Source organism: Protopterus annectens, chromosome 8.part1 (genome assembly GCF_019279795.1).
Source record: "Protopterus annectens isolate FY-2018-M chromosome 8.part1, PAN1.0, whole genome shotgun sequence".
In the NCBI taxonomy this organism is placed as follows: Eukaryota; Metazoa; Chordata; order Ceratodontiformes; family Protopteridae; genus Protopterus; species Protopterus annectens.
Window position 1 is genome coordinate 97,290,819 of NC_056742.1, and position 24,771 is coordinate 97,315,589.

General features: G+C 43.3%; 1 protein-coding gene across 2 annotated transcripts in view; it reads left to right on the forward strand.

Annotated features, from left to right (window-relative positions):
* The window catches only part of RNF166 (ring finger protein 166), a 341,673-nt gene that overhangs the window by 102,305 nt on the left and 214,597 nt on the right, over window positions 1–24,771 (forward strand). For both annotated transcript variants that reach the window (XM_044081706.1, XM_044081707.1), the window contains exon 3: window positions 24,472–24,584. In XM_044081706.1, the coding sequence (XP_043937641.1) occupies window positions 24,472–24,584 (113 nt within the window). The remainder of the gene's footprint in view (window positions 1–24,471; window positions 24,585–24,771) is intronic.

Genomic DNA, 24,771 nt, shown 5'->3' on the forward strand with positions numbered 1-24,771 from the left:
GATAGTAATATTGCACAGTAATAATTGGACACCCTTTTAAGGGCCTTTGAGTAGCTGATAAATATTAGCTGGGTGGTGGCAAGTGGTATTTCCGTATAGTCTGGGTAAAAGGGGCACAGCTGAAGAACCTTTGCCAGCCTTCCCCAAGAGTGTCTATGTGGTTGTATAAACTTATCTCGGTGTGTGTCTGTGTATGTGTGTGTGTCAGCTACTTGGGCAGGGACACGAAGCATTGGTTGGACAGAGAGTGTGCTGCAGATGTTAGCTTGCCCAGCTGGCTGAGATCAGGGCCATATAGCTCTGCCAGTGGGGAGACTTATTGGGGACCTGGAGAGCAAGGGAGCGACCAGCCCTGGACTGACTATGATCTCTGTGTGCTCTTAAGGGAAATTGCACTTTACTGTGTGCATCTGTTATCCTATCCTTGGATGTGAGACACCCTCTCTGGTGTTAGTGGTGAGGATTGAGGCTCCTTGATTGCTGGGCCAGGGCATGGGCATCACATTTGTGGTGGCAGTGGTTGGGATATTATCACATTTGTGTGTGGCAGTGGTGGGATATCCACATAACATTAATTAGTTGGCAAATGCTAATTGGCTTGTAGTGGTGTGGGTAGAATGAATCGTGTAGCTTGTGTACAGTGAGCTTTGAAGGTGTTTTTGTACTCTAAAACAGCCACGCAGTGAATACTCTGAGTTCAGATCACAATTGTTTCATTTCTTTTGTTAGCTTAGTTAGTCAGGGTGAGCAGGCAGCATGTCAGCAGAGGAGTATGGAAAGCTGACACAGAGCCAACTGGCGGAGATGTGCCAGGCTAGGGGACTGGTGCATGGAAACCTGACTAAGGCAGACCTGATTGCAGCCTTTGTTACAGCTGCATCAGAAAACGGCAACCAGGAGGACAATCAGACTGGCAGTGGAGATGTAATACCCTCGGAGAATGGACAGCGCAACATTTCTGCAGTGGACTTAAAGATTCAGCTGGAGTTAGAGACTTGAGTTGGAGGCCAGGCATGTGGAATTAGAAGCAGCTGAGAGACTGAGTCATCTAGAGAGTGAGGAGAATGAGAATCTGCTACGCCTAGAAGCTGAAGAAAAGGAGAGTCAGAGTCAGCATGAGAAGGAGATGCTGACTCTTCACCAGAGTCATGGAGGTAATGGGGAAATGAGTAACTGGACCCCAGAAGCACAAAAGGTCGTAAATTTCTTTTGCAGTTTAAAGAGGGGGATCATTTTGATAGTTTCATTCATATGTTTGAGAGGGTATGTAAACAGTATGAAGTTGACAAAGGGCTCTGGGTATGGTTCCTGACCCCCTTGCTCCATGGTAAAGCTATAACCGTTTTAGCTATAATGTCTGACGTTGCATGTTTTGATTATACTGCTGTAAAAATTGTCTGTTAGAATTGTTTAAGCTAACACCTGAAACTTATAGGAAAAAGTTTTGTGAGCATAGACACAAGGCAGATGAAAGTGTGTGTGAATATGTTGCTGAATTGAGCACTTATTTCCATAGGTGGATGAGTGGATGTCAGGTCACCACTTAGGGCTGGCAGACCTTTTGGTGAGGGAACAAACCCTTAGCACTTCGCCTGAGGACATGAGGATCTGGATAACTGATAGACAATGAGCTACTTCAGATGAGTTGGGGAAGAAGGGAGACCTATACCTGGCAAGCTGGGCAGCCCTGCACAGGAAGGGGACCCCCAGTACTGCCCATGGGTCTAAAGGAACCCATGGTGAGCAGCACAGACTGCCACAACAAAATCTGCCAGTAGCAGGGGAAGCTACTAATCCAGGTACACGTCCAGGAGCTAGGGTTAAATGTTTTGAATGCAAGCAGTGGGGCTATGTTGCATACAGATGTCCACGGAGGCAAGGTGGGCAACAAAAGGTGAGGGAGCCAGTAAGTGGGAAAGACAAAATGCCAATAGTAGGTTGTCTTGGGACAACAAGGGTCCCAAACTACCACCAGTGGTTATATCCTATTGTAGTGAATGGCAAAGAGGCCATTGCCAAGAGAGAGAGACAGCCTCTGATGTAACCTTTGTAAAGCTTGCAATGGTTACAGAGGAGAGCACTACTTGCCTGGGCAGTCTACTCCAGTCAGGGCTTTAGGAGGGATCCCATTCCAAATACTTTTGGCTAGTGTTCACCTTGACTGGGAGGGTGGAAAAGGAAGCCAGCAAGAAGGTGCGTTTTGAGAATATACCTGCAGATGTCCTGATAGGGAATGATTTTGATAGTGCAGTACCCTGTGCTTGTGCAGTTACACGCAGTCAGGCTTGCAGACGAGCAGGTAAGTCTGGTAGCCTGGGGGAGACCCAGACAGACTGCATACTTGCAGCCAGGACTGGTGAGGTGGTTACTTCAGGGAGGGAGCTAACCTGTAGCTGTGAGACTGAAGGTGAGCCACAGCTGCTTGGGGGTACTGATGGTCCCTTGGACAGAGTGACTGCAAAGGTAGAGGTGAGCAGTATTACCCAGGCTGACAGTGATTCACCACTTTCAGAGGATGCCAGAATTCCTGTGGAATAGGAGATGGGAAAGGTTACAAGGAGAGAGTTGAGGCAGGCTCCGCTCTCAGACCCTACATTGCAAGGCCTGAGGCAGGTAGCTAGGGAGGCACCTGATTCTCAAGGAAAGAGAAAATCTGTATACTAGGCAAAGGGTTACTATACAGAGAGTGGACCCCTGAGGGGAGGCTAGTAGGTGAGAGAGTACAGCAGTTGGTATTGCCTATAGCCTACTGTCTGGTGCTTCTAGCCATAGCCCATGATATTCCCTTTGCAGGTCATATGGGCATAAAACGTACAAAGAGGTGTATTATGCAGAACTTCTATTGGCCTGGAATTTCCAGGGATGTAACGGTACTGCAGGACCTGTGAGCAGTGCAAAAAGGTAGTTAAGGCAGGAGACAAGGTGAGAGCTCCTTTGATGCCTTTGCCTGTGATTGAGGAGCCATTTCAGAGGGTTGCTATGAATATTATGGGTCCTCTGAGTACCCCAGGTTCCACAAGGAAAAAGTATATTCTAGTGGTAGTGGATTATGCTACACGATACCCTGAGGCAGTGGCTTTCTCCTCCATTGAGGCAGAGAAGGTGGCAAATGCGTTGTTAGAGATTTTTAGCAGGGTAGGTTTCCCAAAAGAAATACTGACTGACAGAGGTGCCAATTTCTTGTCAGACCTGCTGGCTTGTCTGTGGAAGTCCTGTGGGGTGAAGCACCTGAAGACCACCCCCTACCATCCCCAGACTAATGGTCTTGTTGAGAGGTTAAACTCTACAATCAAGTCCATGCTACGGGCATTTGCAGATCAGTTTAAGAGGGAGTGGGGCAAATATTTGCCCCATCTGTTTGCTTACAGAGAGGTTCCTCAGGAATCCACAGGTTTTTCACCCTTTGAGTTGCTGTATGGGCATAGGGTGAGGGGACCTCTAGATTTAATTCAGGATGAATGGGAAGATGAGTGCGAGTCTCGCAAGGAGTCTTTTCTGGCATACGTCTTAAACCTCAGGACAAGGCTCAGAGAAGTCATGGGCTTGGCCCAGGAGAACCTGGCAGAAGCTCAACAACAGAAAAAGGTGTGGTATGACAGGAATGCTCGAGCTGGAGAGTATACTGTGGGGTAGCAGGTAATGGATGTTCTTCGTGTTTCACTGCTGCACTCATTACATTTGGGTTATCTGCCTGCAGCCTCAGCCGGCCTGAATGTCAAAGTCTTGGGTCCTGCATTGGATGCTGTCTCATCTTCCATGACGTCAGGTAGTCTGGTATAAAGCATGCAGCCAATGCCATTGCATCAGTCTTTCTTGCCGTGCGGTGCCCGAAGCAGAAGCAGTTCGCAAGTGCTAGTCGGACGACTCCTGAAACTTTCGTTTTCGAGTTTCAGAACTGAAGTCTTCAAAAAAGCTAAGTACCCCATTGGGGATCATTTTTCTTGCTCTAAACAGAGATCATTAAAAGTTAACAATTGTATTACATGTGGAAAGCAAATATCTCAAAGATTTTCATTCGTATTGCATTCCTTCCTTACGCCCAGACTACGATGTCCCTTGCTGTCGGTTTTGTGCCTTATTCAATCCTCAAACTATTCGTTGTCAGTCCATTTTTGCAGCAAACTATTTCGGTACTCAGTTTAATTATCCAGAAATGGCTTCGGCAAGCCATCAGACTACCAACATTTCGAAAAAACGTAAAGATAAAGACTGAGACAGACCGCATAGGTCCAGCGCTGCAGACGATGCTTCCGTTAAGCTAGTCGCCAGTTCGCCGGTACTCAGTGAGGTGCTTTTGCAGCCCCTGATGCCTGCTACTTCAGATTCGCATGCCTCCATCTTCTTCTTCAAGACCTAAAACTTGACCCACACCTAGAAAACCGATGTCCAAACCGCATGGTCAGGCCCATATGCCTAAAAAAACAAATAAGAATGGCTGAAGACCTTTATTTAATTAGGAGAAGCCAGCCTTCTCTCTCTGAGACCTAGAATTGATTTTCCTTCTGATTCTTCTGATCAGGATTCTGAAATTTGTTTCTTCTGATTATCAAGATTTGCCCTCATCTACCTATGAGGATTCTGATGCAGAGGACTCCATTCCCTCTACTTCCCCTCCAGAAAATTTTTTCCTTTGATGAAACCGTGCACACTCTTAGGGAGCATTTCTGCTGGGAAAGCCAGGATTACTCTGACTCCAAAAAGAGGCTTGGGGAATTCTTACTCCTACCTCAACACAGGCCTTTGGCCATCCCTCCTGTCCTGGACATTGTAGATGATGCCTTCTTGGAATCTAGCCTGGCCCCAGACACTTTACCTCTGGCTCCCAGGAAACCTGACAGGTATTACAGAGTACCTGTCTCTCACAAGTTCCTTTTCAAGAATCCTACTGTGGACCCAGTGGACCCAGCGACCATTTCCCAGGGACCTAAAGGCATTAAGGCTACTACTGCCAAAAACCTTACCCCCTCTAATAGAGATTCCAGGGCCATGGACAGATTGGGTAAGAAGGTATACACTTCTGCTACTTTGGCCATTAGGGCCTTAAACTGCCAGTTTCATATGTTAAAGTATCAGCAACATATTATTATGGGACTACTTAAACAGAAAATGATGTTGATTCCCGACTGTGGTGAAAATAAAGAATTACAGGATTTAATGCACTCTGCTGAACAAGTTGGTAAACATATTTTGTAATGTGGTTTTGACTCTTTAGAAGTATCTTGCAGGGCTGCTGTCACTGAGTCTGTTCTTAGAAGGCATGCTTGGCTTAAGTAGCAAAATTTGCCAGATCATGTTAAAGCTAAATTACTGGATGCTCCCTTAAACCAAGATCGCCTGTTTGGCAACAAAGCAGAAGAAGTCCTTAAAAAGATGGAGGAAAAGGCTAAATCTATGCAAACTGTTAAAGATTTCCTGCAAGTACAGCCTCCCAGATTCAGTAGGCATTGGCCTTCTAAGAAGTGGTCCTTTCCTGCCTTTTCCAGGCCTTCTTAGTCCAAGCCCAGGAACAGCAGACCACCTAGGCAGCAGTCTCAAGGTACTCACAGGCCTAAGCAGTGAGGGGCTTCCACTTCCAAAGCTGGAAGTAGTAAGACTCCCCCCTATGGAAAACTGTCACAATGACTTAACCTTAAACCTTCTCAGCCCTGCTCAACTGCATGCTGTTTTGGGGGGAAAGATCACACTGTATGCAAAAAACTGGGAGCTCATTACCCAGGACAAATAGGTTTTAAATATAGTTTCCCAAGGATACAGATTCCACTTCCACACCTTACCAACCCCAAACAGTTGACCAGACCTACCCTCAAATTAGTGGGCAGAGGCTCAACAGCAGGTTCTCTCTCTTAAGTATCAGGGCTATTCACCCTGTCCCAGCAGAAGAAAGGGGACAAGGTTTTTACTAGACTTTTCCTGATACCCAGAAAGGACAGCTCCTGGCATCCTATCCTGGACCTCTCTATTCTAAGCACCTTTTTGGTAATCCCAAAATTCTAAATGCCAACACTTCAGCAGCTGCTTCCTATGCTAGGCAAAGATGCCTGGTTGGCAACCTTAGACTTAAAGGAAGCTTACCTGCACATTCCATTAAGGGAATCTTGCAGGAAATACCTAAGCTTCAGAGCAGGCTGCATGCACCATCAGTTATCTGCACTTCCCACTTCCCTTTGGCTTACTTACTGTGCCAAGGGTATTCACAACGTGCCAGTCATTGCATTTTGCAGGCAAAGAAATATTCAGCTATATCCATACCTGGACGATTGTCTAATTCAGGCAGAAAGCCAGGACATGCTACTAAATCATCTGGCATTTGTAAAGAAACTTCTAACCTCTCTGGGGTACACCATAAACAAAAAGAAATCTCATCTAGTACCCTGCCAACAAATTGTATTCCTGTGAGCAAGCTTGAACACAACTTCCCAGATGGCTTACCTCACACCAGAGAAACAAGTTTATTTGACAGCCTACTTCAAGCTACTGGCCACACAGACCCAGCTATCTGCAAGAAACATCCTGCAAGCCCTGGGGTTCATGGCCTCTTGCATTCTACTAATTCCATATGCAAGACTGTATATGAGGAAACTACAATTGTATCTAAAAAGCCTATGGTGTCAACATTCACAAGACCTGGAATCAATGATTCCCATCATTCCTTGCTTAAAGACAGAGTTCCTTTGGTGGGCAGAGGCCTGCCACTACAACAAGCGACTGCCATTCAATGTACCCCCTGCCTCCCAAACCCTAACAGACGCATCAGACTATGCCTATGCATGGGGGGTTCACCTGGCAGGGCAGTGCATTCAGGGCAAATGGAACCAGAATCAGATGCACCTGCAAATCAGTCAAAAAGAAATGTTGGCTGTATAAAATTCACTGACAGCCTTCAAGGACCACATTCTTCCAGGGCAGTTATTGGTGAAGACAGACAACACCACTGTTATGTGGTACATAAGCATGGGGGAACCCACTCGTACCCTCTCTGCAGACTAGCCATGGCTCTGTGGAACACAGCCTTGAGCTACTAAGTGCACCTACAAGCTCAATTCCTGCCAAGCAAGCTAAATTCACTGGCAGACGACCTAAGCAGAAATCTCATGGACCCACAAGTGGAAACTGGAACCAAAAATATTCAACATTTTGAGAAACAAATGGGGAGATAGATCTGTTTGCCTCCCCTCAGAACTACCAGTTGGACAAATTCTGCACAAGGATTTCCCACAGCCAAGCTTGGAAAGTGGATGCCCTGTCCTTCACTTGGAAAAGCCTCTCGGTTTATGCTTTTCCCCCACTGCCTCTCCTCTCAATAGCACTGCTAAAGATCAAACTAGACAAACCAAGGGCAATACTGATTGCACCAGACTGGCCATGCCAACACTGGTACCCCCTCTTGCACAGTATGTCACTGCTGGATCCATGGCACCTGTCTCGGATCCCATCCTTGCTGCCCCAGCAGGATGGCCAGGTTCTGCACTCCCAGCTTCAAATCCTGAACCTTGCAGCCTGGCTAATTCCCTGAGTTCTCCAATAGCATCACTCCGTAAGCAGGTGCTAGATATCATTCTGGAGGCCTAATACTAGAAAATCCTATGCTGAAAAATGGAAAAGATACTGTTCCTGGAGCCAGACTCAAGAGGTGGGCACAACCGTGCCCAGCTTACCGCATATTCTTCTGTACCTAACAGAGATGCTCCACAAGGGCCTTTCCTTCTCATCAATTAGAATTCAATCCTCAGCCATTTCAGCACATTGTAATACTGAGCCACCCCTCTTCTCTCACCCCCTGCTGAAACAATTCCTCAGAGGGGCCAAAAATTTAAGACCACCCTGGAGAGCCCCTACTCCAGCCTGGAACCTAAACTTTGTATTGGAAAATACCTCCATTTGAGCCAGCTGCAACCGCAGAGTTGAAGTTCCTTTCTTGGAAAACTGCTTTCCTTCTAGCCATCACTTCAGCAAGAAGTGTGTCTGAACCTCAGGCCCTAATCACAGTGGAGCCCTTCATCATCTTCATGTTGACAGGATGTCCCTCAGGACCAATCCTTCTTTTATGCCCAAGGTGGTATCCAGTGTGGCCCTTAATCAGTCCATTAATTTGCGTACCGTTTTTCCTAATCCACAGAACAAAGGAGAACGAATACTGCACTTTTGGACGTGCACAGACCACTAAGATTTTATTTGGACAGGACTAAGCCTCTCAGAAAAACTGAGCAGCTGCTAGTTGCCTTTGCTGCAGGGGCAGAGGGGAAGGCCATTTCAAAGCAAACCATTTCTAAGTGGATAAGGCATTGCATTCTTTTCTGCTATAAGCAACATGGAAAACCTACCCCTCAGGGGATAAGATCACATTCCACCAGGGCTGCTTCTACCTCTACAGCCTTTCTCAGATGTGTCCCTACCGGGGACATCCTAGAAGCTGCTACCTGGAGTTCTATACATACCTTCACCAAGCATTATCACTTGCTTATGTTTTAAATCCAGAGGTGGTTTTGCCACTGCAGTCTTGCAGGGCTTAATAGCTGGTCCTAATGCTCACTAACATCCTCCTCCCTACCTTAGCTTTGGGAATCAAATGTAACAACTGCAACAGTGAAACATGAAGAACATAGTACAGTTGTGTACACTTACCATAAATGTAGATGTTCGAGTGTATTCACTGTTGCAGTCCTGGTTACCTTCCCTCCAGCCCCCCTGACTTCTCTTGGCTATACCTTTCTTGTTTAGTATATTTCAGCTTTCTGGTGTATTTGCTATTTGTTGGAGGTGTAACCTTTAGATTGATATATTTATAATTGCTTCCTGTTATGGGGGCACCTGACATATCTGGGACAAGAAAAACTGATGTAATGGCGTCGGCTGCATGCTTTATACCCCTGACTACCTGACGCCATGGAAGATGAGACCGCATCCGATGCAGGACCCAAGACTTTGATATTCAGGCCAGCTGAGGGCTACCTGCAGTCAGATAACTCAAATGTAATGACTGCAACAGTGAATACACTTGAACACCTAAATGTATAGTAAGTGTACACAACTGTACTTTCTCATTCCTGTCAGACACAACAAGCTGCAAGTAGCCTGGAGGGTCCCTACAAGGTGGTAAGAAAGGTAAGTGATGTTAACTACATGGTGGAATTACTAGGCAGAAGGCAAGGGCACAAAGTGTACCATGTTAACATGATGAAACCTTACCATGATAGGGAGGCCCATATGCTGATCATTTGCAGTGGATTGCAGGAGGAGTCTGAGGGAGATCTAGGGACTGATCTCCTCAGTGAAGCTCGGGTTGACACCTCAGTGGAAGGGGTAGCAATGTCCCAGCAGCTATCTCCTACCCAGGTTCGAGAAATCAGAGCAGTATTGCAGGAATTTGGGGACATGTTCACTGGGAAACCAGGGTGCACCCCATGCCTAGGACAGATAAGGCCCTTGAGCAGCTGGGTGGGGCTAAGTATCTTACAACCATTGAACTTACCAAGGGTTACTGGCAGGTGCCCTTGACTCCCAGTGCTAGAGAGAAGTCAGCCTTTGTGATTTCATTTGGCTTGTATGAGTTCACAAAGATGCCGTTTGGGAATGCCCCAGTGACTTTCCAGAGGCTGGTAGATAATATTCTAGCAGGAGCAGGAGGGTTTGCCCTTGGATGATATTGCCATCTACAGCCATTCCTGGCCAGAGCACCTTCAGCATGTCAGGTAGGTGCTGGACAGACTACAGAGGGCAGGGTTGACCATTAAGCCGAGCAAATGTCAGGCGGGTATGGTGGAGGTCTCCTACCTAAGACATAGAATGGGGAGTGGTAAGATAAGGCCAGAACCTGCCAAAGTGAAAGCCATTCAGGCATGGCCTGTACCTGCTACTAAAAAGCAGTTGAGGGCATGTTTAGGGACAGCAGAGTACTACAGAAAGATCATCCCCAGTTATAGTACCATAGCTGCTCCCCTCACAGACCTGACAAGGAAGAACAGGCCAGATAAGGTAGTGTGGACCCCAGAATGTGAGCAGGCATTCCAGAAGCTTAAAGAAGCTTTGGGAGGACCCCCTGTGTTAGCCAGTCCAGATTACAGCAAAGAATCTGTGGTGCAGGTGGATGCTTCGAACCATGAGGTGGGGGCTGTACTTAGCCAGATTTCTTCAGAGGGGGAAGAGAACCCAGTGGTTTATCTCAGTCGTAGGCTCCAACCCAGGGAGGAATGCTATGCAGCTGTAGAAAAGGAATTCATAGCCATAGTGTGGGCACTGCAGAAACATCAGCCTTATCTGTATGGAAGGAAATTCACTTTTATGACTGATCTCATCCCCCTAATATGGTTAAACAGAGCCAGCCAGCAAAATGCCAAGTTGCTAAGATGGAGTCTGGGGTTGCAAACATATGATATGTCAGTGGAGCACCGCAGTGGGAGTAGCAGTGCCAATGCAGATGGGCTCTCAAGACAGGGAATGAGGTGAGGTACAAGTCAGATAGACCTAACCCTCTCGAGCGGCGTTTCTCAAGGGTCACTTGAAAAACTAGCTTGAGTTCTCCGGGGGGGGGGGGGGGGTATGAAGGCTGCCAGCCTAGCCAGATAGAATTCTATCATTTGTAAATATGATTGTTGAACTACACACTTGTTTTCTTAATTGAAAGAATATGCCGTGAAATGTTGAACTTTAAACAATGTAACAACATTGCCCTCTGCTGTAAAGAAAGCTTAGTCAAGCATTTCTTGTCTGTCCTTTGAAGTTGAAATTATTTCATGCCTGTCCCTTTGAAGTTAGAATTTGGATTCAAGGAGTCTGGAGTGAAGCATCCTGCCTTTTGTTTTAACTTAAGGAATAATTACTAGAGTTTACATGTAGAATGTCTCTATGGCTGTAGTTTCCTGCAGGTGCAAGATAACAATTATGTAGTATTGGTTAGCCTGGGAACACCAGGAAAGTGTAAAAAGAAATGTAATTGGAACAAGGACTGCAATAGCAATTTAAACAGAGAATCAGAAGGCATTAAGCATTTTTGTCTTAACATCCAACTCACAGCACTGTTTTGCTCATATGTAAGTTATCTTAGACTTGTGTTTTCTTTTAGAAATAGCTAGGAACGAGAAAAATTAGATTCTTTTTCTGTGATTTCAGAAATGTACTACTGAATTATTTTAAGTATTTCTGTGTGATATTTGAACTCTTGACTAACACTGTGTAGTAAGAAGTATTGTCTTGTGTTTTTATTATTTATTAAATATGTTAAAACCTTTTAACTGTGGCTGCTTTGTGTAGAGATAATTTAAGCTCTTAAGAGTACTTGCATGGCTTTGGTGAAACTGTACAAAGCCACTCTTAATAGCTTTAGCCCTGGATTATACTACCAATTGGATAATAGTATTGCACAGTAATAATTGGACACCCTTTTAAGGGTCTTTGAGTAGCTGAAATATATTAGCTGGGTGGTGGATGTGGTACTACCATATAGTCTGGGCAAAAGGGGCACAGCTGTAGAACCTGTGCCAGTCTTCCCCAGAAGTGTTGTGTGGTTGTATAAACTTATCTCAAAATGTGTGTGTGTCAGCTACTTGGGCAGGGACACGAAGCACTGGTTGGACAGAAAGGGTGCTGGAGATTTTAGTTTGCACAGCTGGCCGAGATCTGGACCATATAGTTCTACCAGTGGGGAGTCTTATTGGGGAAATGGAGAGCAAGGGAACGACCAGCCCCGGACTGACTGTGAACTCTGCGTGCTGTTAAGGGAAATTGCACTTTACTGAGCGTATTTGTTATCCTTTCCTCATATGCGAGACTCCCACTCTGGTGTTAGTGGTGAGGACTGAGGCTCCTTGATTGCTGGGCCAGGGCACGGGTGTCACAGGAACCATGGCCCACTGCTTCAGATGTCCCTAGTGCTGCCCTTCCAGCTCCAGCATCTCAGGCTATCACTATGCCCAACCCAGTGCCTAGGCATATGTTGGCTGTTTTTTCACAACCTAGGGGGGATCTTCTTGTTAAGAGGAAATTTAAAGGAAAAATGGGTTTCCTCTTCCCAGGATCCTCCTCTAGACTGGCAGGCCTTCTCACAGGGAATCCTAACTGCCTTTCTGGCTTTAAATCCATCTTCTGCTCAACCTTCCATTTCTGTTCCTTCATCCACTCCTAGGAGATCAGTAGAGAAACAAGAGCCTCCTGGAGAAGAAGAAACTTCATCAGATGAATCTTTGATCTAAACATCTGAAATGGTCTCCTCTTTACTATGCTTCCGCAGAATTAGATTATAGCAGTGGGGATTCTCCTGAGGAAGATTTGTCCTTTTGAGAAACAATTTCTAGAAAGAGAGATTTCTTTAAATGGGAAAGTAGTCGAGTATCAGAAGTTTAAAAATAGATATGACCTGTTGATGAACTCTCCATCTCCCCTGTTCTCCCTGATTTTCTGGATGCCTTTCCCTCTGTGTCAGAGTCCAGATTCTCAACTTCCAGCCCCAAAACAGCCTGAAAGATTCTATAAATTCTCTGAGGACAGCAACTTTTTATTTAAATGTCCTTCGGCAGACTCTGCAGTTATTTCTCTTTCTGCAACCAAACCTTTTAGACATCTTCCCTCTACTAATCTGCTCCCTTTTGACAAGGATAGGGGAAAAAATGTATACTTCCTCTACCTTGGCTTTCAGAATCATCAGCTACCAGACTCCTATGTCGAAATATGTTCTGGCATTGCTTTCCCGAGCTTCCCAGCTATTGTCAGACGCTCCTGATTCTCCAGGCAAGCCTCAGCTTGCTTCTTTGTCTGCCTCAGCCCTAATGTTCTGTTAAAGCCCATCTGTCATCCATTTCAGCATGTCTGCCTTTATCTTCTCCTGTGCCTTCTCACTCGGGCTCCTTTTGATCCAGCAGGGTCAGCTTCCTTAAAATTTTGTACTTGTAAAACAATCCTTTTAGTAGCCATCATTTCTGCTCGAAGAGTTTCTGAACTCCAAGCCCTTATGGCTTGCCAAACTTTCCTTGTTTTCCACAAGGACAAGGTATCTCTTCATACTAAACTTTTCTTCATGCCTAAGTTGGTTAATGATTTGTTCCTAAACCAATCCATTCATCTGGCTCACCTTTTTTCCTAGCCGTAAAAACCCTATTGAAAGGATCCTTCATTTCTTGGATGTGCACATACAACTCAGATTTTGTGCAGACAAAACCAAGCCTATTAGGAAATCCTGAGCAATTCTTAGGATGTTCTTCGTGTTTCACTGTTGCAGTCATTACATTTGGGTAATCTGCTGGCAGGTTGCCCTCAGTCAGCCTGAATTCCAAAGTTTTGGGTCCTGCGTCGGTTGCAGTCTTCTCTTCCATGACGTCAGGTCGTCAGGGGTATAAAACATGTGGCCGATGCCATTTTCTTTAGTCTTTTTTGCCATGCGGTGCCCGAAGCAGAAGCATTTTGCAAGTGCCAGTCGGCCGACTACTGAAATATTTGAGTTTGAGTTTCAGAACCGAAGTCTTCACTAAAGCTAAGTACCCCATTGGGGAAACTTTTTTTTTCTTGCTTTTTACCGATGTCAGAAAAAGTTAATAATTGTATTACTTGTGGGAAGCAAATACCTCATAAGGATTTCCATTTTATACTGTATTCCTTGCTTAGGCCCTGATCACAACGTGCCTGGCTGTCGGTTTTATGCCAGATTTAACCAACGCACTATTAAGCGTCTGTATATTTTTGCATCAAAGTATTTTGGAAACAGATTTAACTACCCAGAAATGTCGTCTGATAGCAATCCGACTACCGGAGTACATAAAAAACGCAAAGAAAAGGACAGAGAAAGGCAGTCGAGATCCAAAACTGACGAAGCTTCTCCTAACCCAGTCTCCAGTTCGCCGGTACTCAGTGAGGCACCTTCGCAGACCTTGATACCTGCTACCTTCGAGTCGCTGGCCTCTACCAACACCCATGTGGAGTCCGGCATGCCTCAAGATACTCAAGGTATTGGACCCAACAGATGCGTCTCCCTTGGATGGGTCTGGAGCCGCTGAGCAGGCACCGGCCTCTGTGGGTGTATTCAGACCTCAACATTTGTACACCAAACCGAAGACGGCTGCAAAACCAAAGACAAAAGCAACTTCTAAACCTAAAAAACTGACGCATGAACCACGTGCACAGGCCTCTGTGCCTAAAAAACAGATGATCAAAATGGCTGAAGACCTTATTACCTTGATCAGGGGTACCCATCCCCCTCTAGATAAGAGGCCTAGGCAAGACACTGATTATGAATCTTCAGATCAGGTTTCTGTTTCTTCTGATTCCTCTTCTGATCAGGAATTATCTATATCTCCCTATGAGGATTCTGATGCTGAGGAGTCTATTCCATCTGCATCTCCTCCTGAGGATTATTCATTTGGAGAAACCTTGCATACTTTGAGGGAGCATTTTTACTGGGAGAGTAAAGGCTCGGGGATTTCCTTCTTCTCTGACAGCACAAGCCTTTAGCCATTCCCCCTGTTTTAGACATTGTGGATGATGTGTTTTCGGAGTCAAGCTTGACCCCTGACTCCTTACCTCCGGCTCCCAGTAAGCCTGACAGATATTACAGAGTCCCCGACTCACATACATTTTTATTTAGAAACCCTGCTGCTGATCCTGAAACTATTTCACAGGGTCCAAAGGAAGTTAAGGCCTCGACAGCAAAAAACCTACCCCCTCTGACAGAGATTCTAGGGCACTGGACAGATGGGGAAAAAAAGGTTTATACATCTGCAGCCTTGGCAATCCGGGCCTTAAGTACCAACTTTGCTTAAGTACCAACATGTTATGGGATTGCTGAAACAGAAAATTATGTTGATTTCAGAATGTGCAGAAAATAAAGGATTGCAGGAATTATTGCATGCAGCTGAACAAGCTGGAAACCATACTTTGCAATGTGATTTTGATTCTTTAGAGGCCTCCTGCAGGGCCGCAGTTACTGGATCTGTGATTAGGAGGCATGCCTGGTTAAAGGAACAAAATCTGCCTGATCATGTTAAAGCTAAATTGCTAGATGCACCTTTACAGCATGATTCTCTGTTTGGTATTAAGGCAGTAATGGTTTTAAAGAAAATGGAAGATAAAGCTAAGTCTATGCAAACTGTTAAAGATTTCTTACAAGTGCAGCCACCAAGATTCAGTAGACACTGGCCTACAGACAGCTCAAAGGGCAAATACAGATGCCCTAAGGGTTCCAGGTACCAGGCTCAAGACTCGTACAGGTCAAAGCAGTGGGGCGCATCCACCTCCAAATCTGGAGGAGATAAAACACAAACCTATCGAAAGCAATCCCAATGACTTCCCTCTGCCTACACCAAGCACTTATCTTTTGGCAGCACCCATAGGGGTACTTTTTGCTCAAAATTGGCAGTTAATAACCCAGGACAAGTGGGTACTAAACATTGTATCACAGGGATGCAGATCCATTTCCACACTTTGCCAATGACAAATGGTTGGCCAGATCTGCCAAAAAATCAATGGGCAGAGGCACAGAAACAGGAAAGGTTCTGCACAAGGACTTATCACAGGCAAGCATGGAAAGTGGACTCCCTATCCTTCAGTTGGAAAAACCTATCAGTTTACGCCTTTCCTCCTCTGCCTCTTCTACCCAAGGTCCTCTTAAAAGTCAGACAAGAGAAGCCAAAGATATTAATTGCCCCGGACTGGCCCCGTCAATACTGGTACCCAATCCTAAGGAACTTGTCTCAATACCCAGCTTGGACCTTGCCTCAAAAACCACAACTACTGTCCCAGCAAAACAATCAAATCCTGCACAATCAACTACAGACTCTGAACCTGGCAGCATGGCTACTCCTGTAATCATACAAATGACACCTCTCAGTAAAGCAGTGATGGATGTCATTTTGGAAGCCAGAAGGCCTAATACTAGAAAATCTTATGCTGACAAATGGAAGCGATTCTGTGCTTGTAATCAAGCACAAGGAACTGATACAGCAGAACCGCATATTCCTCAGATATTACAATACTTAACTGAGATGCTTGACAAAGGCCTATCTTTCTCATCAATCAAAATCCATGCCTCTGCCATTTCGGCTCATTACAATACAGAGTCACCAATCTTTTCTCATCCTTTACTAAAGCAGTATCTCAGAGGAGCCAAAAATTTAAGGCCTCCTAGAAGATCACCATTACCTGCATGGGACCTCAATTATGTGTTGGAAAAGCTCACCCTGCCTCCATTTGAACCAGCTGCTACCGCTGATATAAAGTTCTTATCATGGAAAACAGCTCTGCTACTAGCAGTTACTTCAGCAAAAAGAGTTTCAGAGCTACAGGTCCTCATGGCAGTAGAGCCTTTTATCATATTTTACCCAGACAGGGTATCTCTGAGGACAAATTCTACTTTTATGCCTAAGGTGGTTTCCAGTTTGGTTCTTAACCAAACAATCCATCTGCCAACTTTTTTATCCATATCCGCAGAACAAAGGGGAGAGAATTCTGCATTCCTTGGACATACACAGACAGCTAAGATTCTACTTGAGCAGGACTAAAGCTCTAAGAAAAACTGAGCAATTACTAGTGTCATATGCTGCAGGATCAGAAGGAAAGGCTATTTCAAAGCAGACCATTTCAAAGTGGATAAGCCATTGCATCCATTTCTGCTACTTACACCATGGCAAAGGTGTGCCCAAGGACATTAGGTCTCACTCCACCAGAGCTGCATCTACTTCAGCAGCCTTTCTCAGAGGAGTACCAACCAAGGACATTCTAGAGGCTGCTACTTGGAGTTCTTTTCACACCTTTACAAAGCATTACCGTTTGCCTCTCTACTCTAAGGCCACGGCAGGCTTTGCCACTGCAGTGCTGCAGGGCCTTATAGCCTCACCTAATGCTGTTTAGCTCCAGCCTCCCAACCATAGCTTTGGGATTCTACCCAAATGTAATGACTGCAGCAGTGAAACATGAAGAACATAGTACAGTTGTGTACACTTACCATAAATGTAGATGTTAGAGTGTATTCACTGTTGCAGTCCAGGTTACCCTCCCGCCATCCCCCTGTCATTCTACAGTTTATCTTTCCTTCTCTATCTTCTACAACTTTTGTGGTGTATTTGCTTGTAGATGAAGGTAACGTTTATATTGATGTATGTATGTATGTATGTATATGTGTATGTATATATATATATGTATATATATATATATATATATATGTATATATGTATGTATATGTATGCATATATATATATATATATATATGTGTGTGTATATATATATATATATATATATATATATATATATATATATATATATATATATATATATATATATAATATAGTGCTACCTTTTTGGGGGGACCTGACATTGGGGGCAAGAAAAACTAAAGAAAATGACATCGGCTGCATGTTTTATACCCCTGACGACCTGACTTCATGGAAGAGAAGACGGCAACCGATGCAGGACCCAAGACTTTTTGGAATTCAGGCCGAATGAGGGCAACCTGCCAGCAGATTACCCAAATGTAATGACTGCAACAAGTGAATACACTCGAACATCTATGTTTATGGTAAGTGTACACAACTGTACTTTTTCCCATTTCACTGGGATGGAAGGAAACATTCTCCAGACTGTTTTTACCTGGATGTCTAATGCAATCTCATTTATGTCTGTCATGGGAAGACATGCACTACCACTGTAATGGCTCAGTCTACTAGAGCAGTAGCCCCTTCAGGGGCCTTTTTCAAAGATCTGGACATTGCATCTATTCTAGAAATGGCTACATGGTCCACTGTCCATAGCTTCACCAAACATTACAAACTGGACACTATTTCCAGGTACAAAGCAGGATTTGCTAGGGCAATCCTGCATGGGTTCCTAAAAACCTCCTCTGCTCCGTCCTCCCTTTCCATGCCTTGAGCTTTGGTACTCTCCCAAAGATTATTAATACTGCGACATAGGAATAGAAGGACATAGAATAGTGTAAAATCTAACCATAACTATAGATGTCCTTCTCTTCCATGTTGCAGTATTCTATCCCTCCCTCCTACCCCCCCTTGGTACTTGCTGTTTATTGTATGATGTTGTATACCTCCTATCCTTGGACTGGTGTTCTGAGTGGGGCATTCAGTTCTGAGGAAATGGTACGTGCCTACGTAGGCTGTTTTGCTATGTGCAGTGTTGCACATACCATGCAGTAGCAAAAGTCTTTTGTATACTGGCTGGGCATTCAGGTTGCCTAGGTGGGGAATCCCAAAGGTTATGAATACTGCATCATCGAAGAGAAGGACATCTATGGTTTTATTTATTTTACATTTGTTGACCGGACTAGTCTAACTGGATACATGTCTATTTTCAGTTGAGGCCCTGGGAGAAAAGCTCCAAACTTTACCACAGTAAAAATAAAGATTACATTAAAAATAAACTAACAAAATAGTAGTAACTAGGTAGTAGTTTACAATAAAATAGTAAATAGCAGTTATATCAAATATGTTGTACATAACATGACAAAGAACAGAAATTAGGACATGATCTTCTGAGGAGTAAAATACTTCAATGTTACAGTAGTTTTACAGTTCAATCTTTCATGGATGCTAAACAATATTGTCTAGTTTTGAGTAGAGACTGGGAAATGGTAGAACAGGGGTGAAATTCTAGTCAGGGTTACTGCAAGGGCATAACCAGTGTGTTCTAAGGAATAATTTGAGTTTTTGTTTGAAGAGGGGTAGGAAAGGAAGCAATGTAAGTTCACTAGATAGAAGGTTCCAGTTTTTGCCAGCTGTGTTTGAAAAGAGAGAGTCACCTGCCATGTTGTTGGACCTAATTATGCTAATAGTTTATTTGAGGAGTGTAAGGTATTGAGATTTTTATAGGGGATTATAAGGTTGGAGAGTATTGGAGTTTTGTTTGGATCATTGAGGACCTTATGGGCTATGGTAAGTTGGTTAAATTGAAGCTGATTCTGTAGTTCAAGACAGATTTTGAAGGGGTTTCCATTGGCAAATCGGGCAATGTTATTATAGGAGCTAGCTAGTTTGAGCATGTTGTTTTAGTTAGGTTTGTTTAAATTGGTGAGGCATAGAACAGTATAGAGATTAGAAATGAGTGGGCGATAGTGGTTCTAGTTGTAAAGGTAAGGAAGGGTCTAATCCTATATAGCGAGCCCATTCTTCTGTTAACTTTTTTTATAGTGTTGTTAATGTGAGAGTCGAAATTAAAGTTATCTATTGTAATTCCAAGGAGTTTGGTGTTGGAGTCGGGAGAAATGAGGATACCATTATTAGGGATGACTGAGATGTCTAATGGTGTGGACTTATAGGTAGGAGTAAAGAGTAGGAGTTTTTTTTTTTTTTGGGATTCAAGAGGAGACGATGCTTTAAAAAACATGACTCAACTGTGTTAAACACCTTCTGAGTTATGGATTGTAGTTCAGGAGAAGATTTGGCTGTGCAAATAAGTGTAGAATCGTCAGCATATTGTATACAGGTTGCTTGTGGGATAGCTAATTGCAGGTCATTTATAAATATAGAGAAAAGTAGAGGGCCTAGGATTGAGCCCTGGGGGACTCCAAGGTGACAGGCAGAAGGGATGATGCATTATTCTCCCAGAGCACTGCTTGCTGTCTATTGCTGAGGTAGGAAGTGAACCATTGTACTGCTAGAGAGTCAAAAGAAAGTGATTTTAGAATGTTTATAAGCAAAGGGTGGTTAACCATGTCATAAGTTTTTGAAAGATCAATAAAGAGAGCTGAAGAGAGAATATTATTATTGCGGTTTCTGTTGATAGAATCAGTGAAGGAAAGAAGGGCAGTAGCGGTGCTATGGAATGGCCTAAAGCATGCTGGGTATTGGCTAGTAAGTTATGCTGAATTAAATGGTTCAGTAGCTGGTGATGAATGCATCTTTCCATGATTTTAGTTAAAAGAGATAGTAAAGCTATAGGTTGGTAGTTGGAGTATTCATTCGAGTTACCCCCTTTATGTAGGGGAATAATGTGAGAAATTTTCCCTGTGGCTGGGATGGTTCCTTCCTTTATGGTTCTGTTTATAAGAATTGATATGGGATAGGCTACAGATGTAGCTGCTTTTTTCAAATATTCAGCTGGGATCTGGTCGGCAGAAGGAGTACAAGGCTTCAGTTTTTGGATGAGTTTGTAGATAAAATTAGTAGAGATGGGTTGTAATTTGAAATTGGGAATAGGACTATTATTGGGGATAGGAAAACTAGAGTTGTCAAGGGATACTTGAAATTGGGAATAGGACTATTATTGGGGATAGGAAAACTAGAGTTGTCAAGGGATAGTTGGCTGGCCAGGGATTGTATGGCCTCAGTAAAGAAGGCATTAAAGGTGTTAGCGGTTTCGATAGGGGTCTTGAGATTAGTGTCTGTTGGGCTTGGTGTACTGGAGTGACCAGGGGTAAGGAGTCTGTTGATACTTGCCCAGAATTTCTGCAGATTATTTTGCTGTGTTTGCTGCATTTTACAGTATAAGATCTGAGAGTATTGCTTTTTTTGTCAAATTTCTCAGTTTTAAATACTTGTTGATCATCTGTAAGTTTAGTACTATGCCACCTATCCCAGGTTTTGTTTGAGTAGGATTTTTTGCCTGGTATCTTTAGAGAGCCAAGGAGCTGGTTTTGATCTAATTCTGATGATACGCTTAGGTGCATGGTGGTCTAGGATAGTTAAGAATTTAGAGTTGAAGTATTTGACAGCCTCTTCAAGTGGTAGGGCTTTTAGGGGAGACCAATTACAAGCAGTAATTTCACTTTGGAATAGCTGTATGTTAAAATGCTTGTTGCTCCGAATTGTCCGAAATATTGTGGGTTGGGCAATATTAATGTTTTCCCTGATTTATGTAGGTCAGTGAGTGGTCACTTACATCATCAGGGAAGGTCCCTTCCTTATAAGTTTGTTGAAAGTTGTTTATAAGAATCCAGTCTAAGGTAGTCTCTTTTTTTGTTTGGTTTGTTAATTCTAAGGGGGGGGGGTAATGGTTTGAGACAAGCTATGAAGGTTAATATGGGAAGTAGGATGGTCAGTATTGATGTTCTTCCAATCAATGTTTAAGTCACCTAGGATTATAGTTTCTTGAGGGAAGGATGATGCGACCCAGCAAAGTATATTCTCTAGTGTAGTGATGTTCCCAGGAGGTAAATAGATACAGATAATATTTATAGATTTATTAGAATTGATCTGTATTTTGGAGATTAGTATTTCAGTATTGGTTTTCATAGGATGGTTGTAAGGTGAAGAGGTGACTACTAGGCCTTCTTTGAATAGAATTGCTACTCCCCACCCTTTCTTTTGTTACAATCACATCTCAATATACTATAGCCTGGAGGTGTGATTTCATTATCATGGGTTCCAGGTTTTAACCATGTTTCTGTCAAAGGATGTCAAAGGAGTATACATCCAGGAGAGCATGGAGGTGGGCCACTATTATTTAAGCTACTGATATTGAGATGAGCAATTAGGAGTGAGTTGGGAAGTTTGGTAGGGGAGAGTGAGGTAATAGGATTGGGAGTAAGAGAGTTAGTGGAAAGGACATTGGCTGGGCCTGGATTAGGGTGGATATCTCCATCTTCTAAGGATAGGCTTTTCAGTCTAAGTAAAGGATTGTGTGTTACTGATTAGATATTGAACTTTCTTGGTTATTATATTTAATGTGGGGCAGTCTGTGGTACTTTGATAGAAGGTAGCTAGGTATGGAAGTTATATTTATATGCTGGTGGGAGGTAGTGAGAGATTGTATGGTTTGTTTATAAGGATAGTGAAGTTGTGAAAAATTTAGATGTGTAAATGAGGTTAAGAGATAAGATGAGGTGAGAACAATTATAAGTGTGGCAATGAGAAGAATTTTGGTAGGAGTATATTTAGCTAATGTGAGCATAATTCTTAGTCATATTATGGGAGCTAACAAATAGGTAGGAATGATAAAAGTGAAGTAAAGATATGAGTAGGTTATGTTACTTTAAGTATGAGCTTATGATTGGCTATGTGGAGGAAGGGTGTGGTGTAAAAGGTTAGGTTGGTAGATCAATTTGATTTGTTGGCTTTGGAAAGAGGGTGTTAAGAGGTATAAGTCTAGGACCTCTGGGGGTGGGAGGGAATTGGGGGTAGGGGAGCTGAGTGAGCCTGTAGGGTGAACTGAGCAGATAGAGACAAGAGAAGGAAGAAGCATAAGAGGAAGAATCAATCAGTGAAGAAGCTTTTAAGAAAGGTAAGCAATGTTGCAGGTAAGAGGAGAGATTGGGCACAGTGGGAGGATGGATAGTATGGGTGTAGATGGGTGCTGAGTGTAGAGGATTAGAGGATAAAATGTGGGATAATAAGTAACATTATTAGGACAGGAAGTATATTGGAATATACTATGGGTGGAGAAGGAGGGATAGAAGCTGGCACAAGGCTGAAGATGTAAGTAAGAATATATGAATGAGCTTTATAGCTGGCTAAAAAGCTGAAGGTAGTAGTAAAAAGATTAAAAGTGAGTTAAGATAGTAGCAAGACTGGGGGAAAATCAAGGAAAATTTGTCATGTTATGGTAAGGGATAGTGGGATAGATAGTGGGAGGTAGAACTGGGTGAGGGTGCCACCTAGTGGACAAAACAAATGTTGCAGTAGCAGATAGTAAGAGGGAGAAGACTGTTCCAGGGTTAAGAGGTGAGACTAGAATTAGAGCTTTAAAAGGTCTGCGAAGGGTGAACAGGCTAATGGATAAGCTGCTGACTGTCCTGTCTTAGAAGCGTCCTTTCAAGTACCTACCAAATATAACCCCTCTTTAGTTAACTGTTAGGTTTAAGAAAACCACATACGTTTTTGCTTCTTTAAACTTTTGGGAACAAGGATGGGAGACCCTGGGATGTAACAGCAGGTTGGAATGGGTCCCTTGGCGTCAGGCGTGAGGAGTCAGTTTCCTGGACAGGATATGGGCAAAGAGATCTGGGTAGGTAGCTCAAAGGTGCTGGGGACCAGGGACTAGGGTTGCCACCTTTTCAAATGGAGAAAGTGGGACATTTTTGGTACAAACATCAGATTTTACAGGCCGGCACATACCGAAGGTCCGTACAAAGGATAGAACTTAACTTTTTTGCCTAAATAAAAGCTTATTCTTGTAGCATTTTAGTTGCTTATTCCGTTTCTTATAACATTTAGGTATTTTAGATACAGAATAACTGTTTTATGCAACTATTTAATAAAATATAGGAAATAATTTTGTCCTAAAATCTCAGGACATTTGCCATTTTTACAATTTCTTGTCAGGACACAACTGCCCAAAAAGGGACTGTCTCTCGCAAAGTGGGACAGGTGGTAACCCTACCAGGGACGCTCAGCAGCTGGATCACTTTAAGTAAGATTTTACACAACTATTCTTTAGAATAACCTCTAAGGCGTACTAAAGGGTGTATGTTAACTAGGGCAGGATTTTTAATGGTTGCCATTTTCCTTCAGAGACATAGGTTCCAGATTTGGGGTGAATAATTTCCTATCCACTGGTTCAGGTTAGATTCTTTCTTCAGTTCCAGTGTCTGGACAAAGACCAGAAAAAATCTAATGCTCCAATAAGTACCTAACTTACATCCACTGTGCCACTTAATCTACAAAATGGCCTTATGCAATGGGTGAATATCTTACCCTGCTGCCATCTCCCCTGTCTTCCCTCCTGCTCCATGGGGTGGTGGTTGCTGTTAGATGGGCAAGTATGTAGTGTTTGACTGTTTGTCATTTAGGTATGCTTGGCCATTGCATGGGGTAGACTAGAGAGCACAGGGGCTTGCAGTGCCCCCCAGCTTCTGTTTGTTTTATTGTTGAGATTCTGTCAATGGCATTACGTGCGCAAGTTCTTTTAAATCACCTAGGAAGCTCGGCAAAACCTTGACGTTGCTTTTAAATGATGAACATCTGTGATGCAGTACAAAGGGTCAAGGGTCAATAAAACACATTTTAGACCTTGTACACTGATTTCAATTATTCCTATTGACTTAATCACTGTATGTAGTGATTTTGACCACCCAGGAATTGTTTTAATCAATAGTTCTTTTGTTTTTCTCTTGGCATTCTAAGGTGGATTAGGTGAATAAGGCTCAAAATCTGTTTCTGTATTTTTTGTAGCTAAAAATATTTGTAAAATATGTTATCTGAGACTTTCTTTTTCAGGGGGGTGTGCAGCCTAAAATCCTTTTTCACCAAGCTTTCTGTGAATTCTGTCAGATGAGTTTTACAAGGAAAAAAAGACCGAACATCTTACAACATTCAAGTTTCCTGATGCCTCTCATTTAAAAATGTTTCCAAGTAATCCCTCCCTTTCCATAAAGTTTAGCAAGATGTTTTTTTCACTAAAAATTATGTAGGAGAAGTGTTATTTGGGTGTTGTAATTTCGGAATCCTCTGCAAATTTCCAAATCGCATAATGTACATTGGAGGGGAGTTCTTAACTGAAGTGATTAAGACTAGTAACTATGGTTAAAATGATGGTCTTGTCAGTCAGTCATGTATCACTTGTATCTGAATAGTATATATCCAAAGTATTTGCTGTTTTTCTTTTGCACAGGTCACATTGGCAAAGATGAGGTCTCACATTTCCTCCTGTTCAAAGGTTCAGGAACAAATGGCCAATTGTCCAAAGTTCGTACCTGTGGTCCCTACATCACAGCCTATACCCAGGTATAGTTATATACTTGTTTTAATTTATCCAAATGACTGTGTGTTTCTGTATGCTTAAGGTGAGACTTTGGATGCCTTCTAGAGAAATAATGCTAGGTTAGCCCTGCACAACCAGCAGACTTAGGAGTGATGAAACTAGTCAGTACTGAGGGCAGTACATTGCCAGATGGGACATGTTATTGCTTAA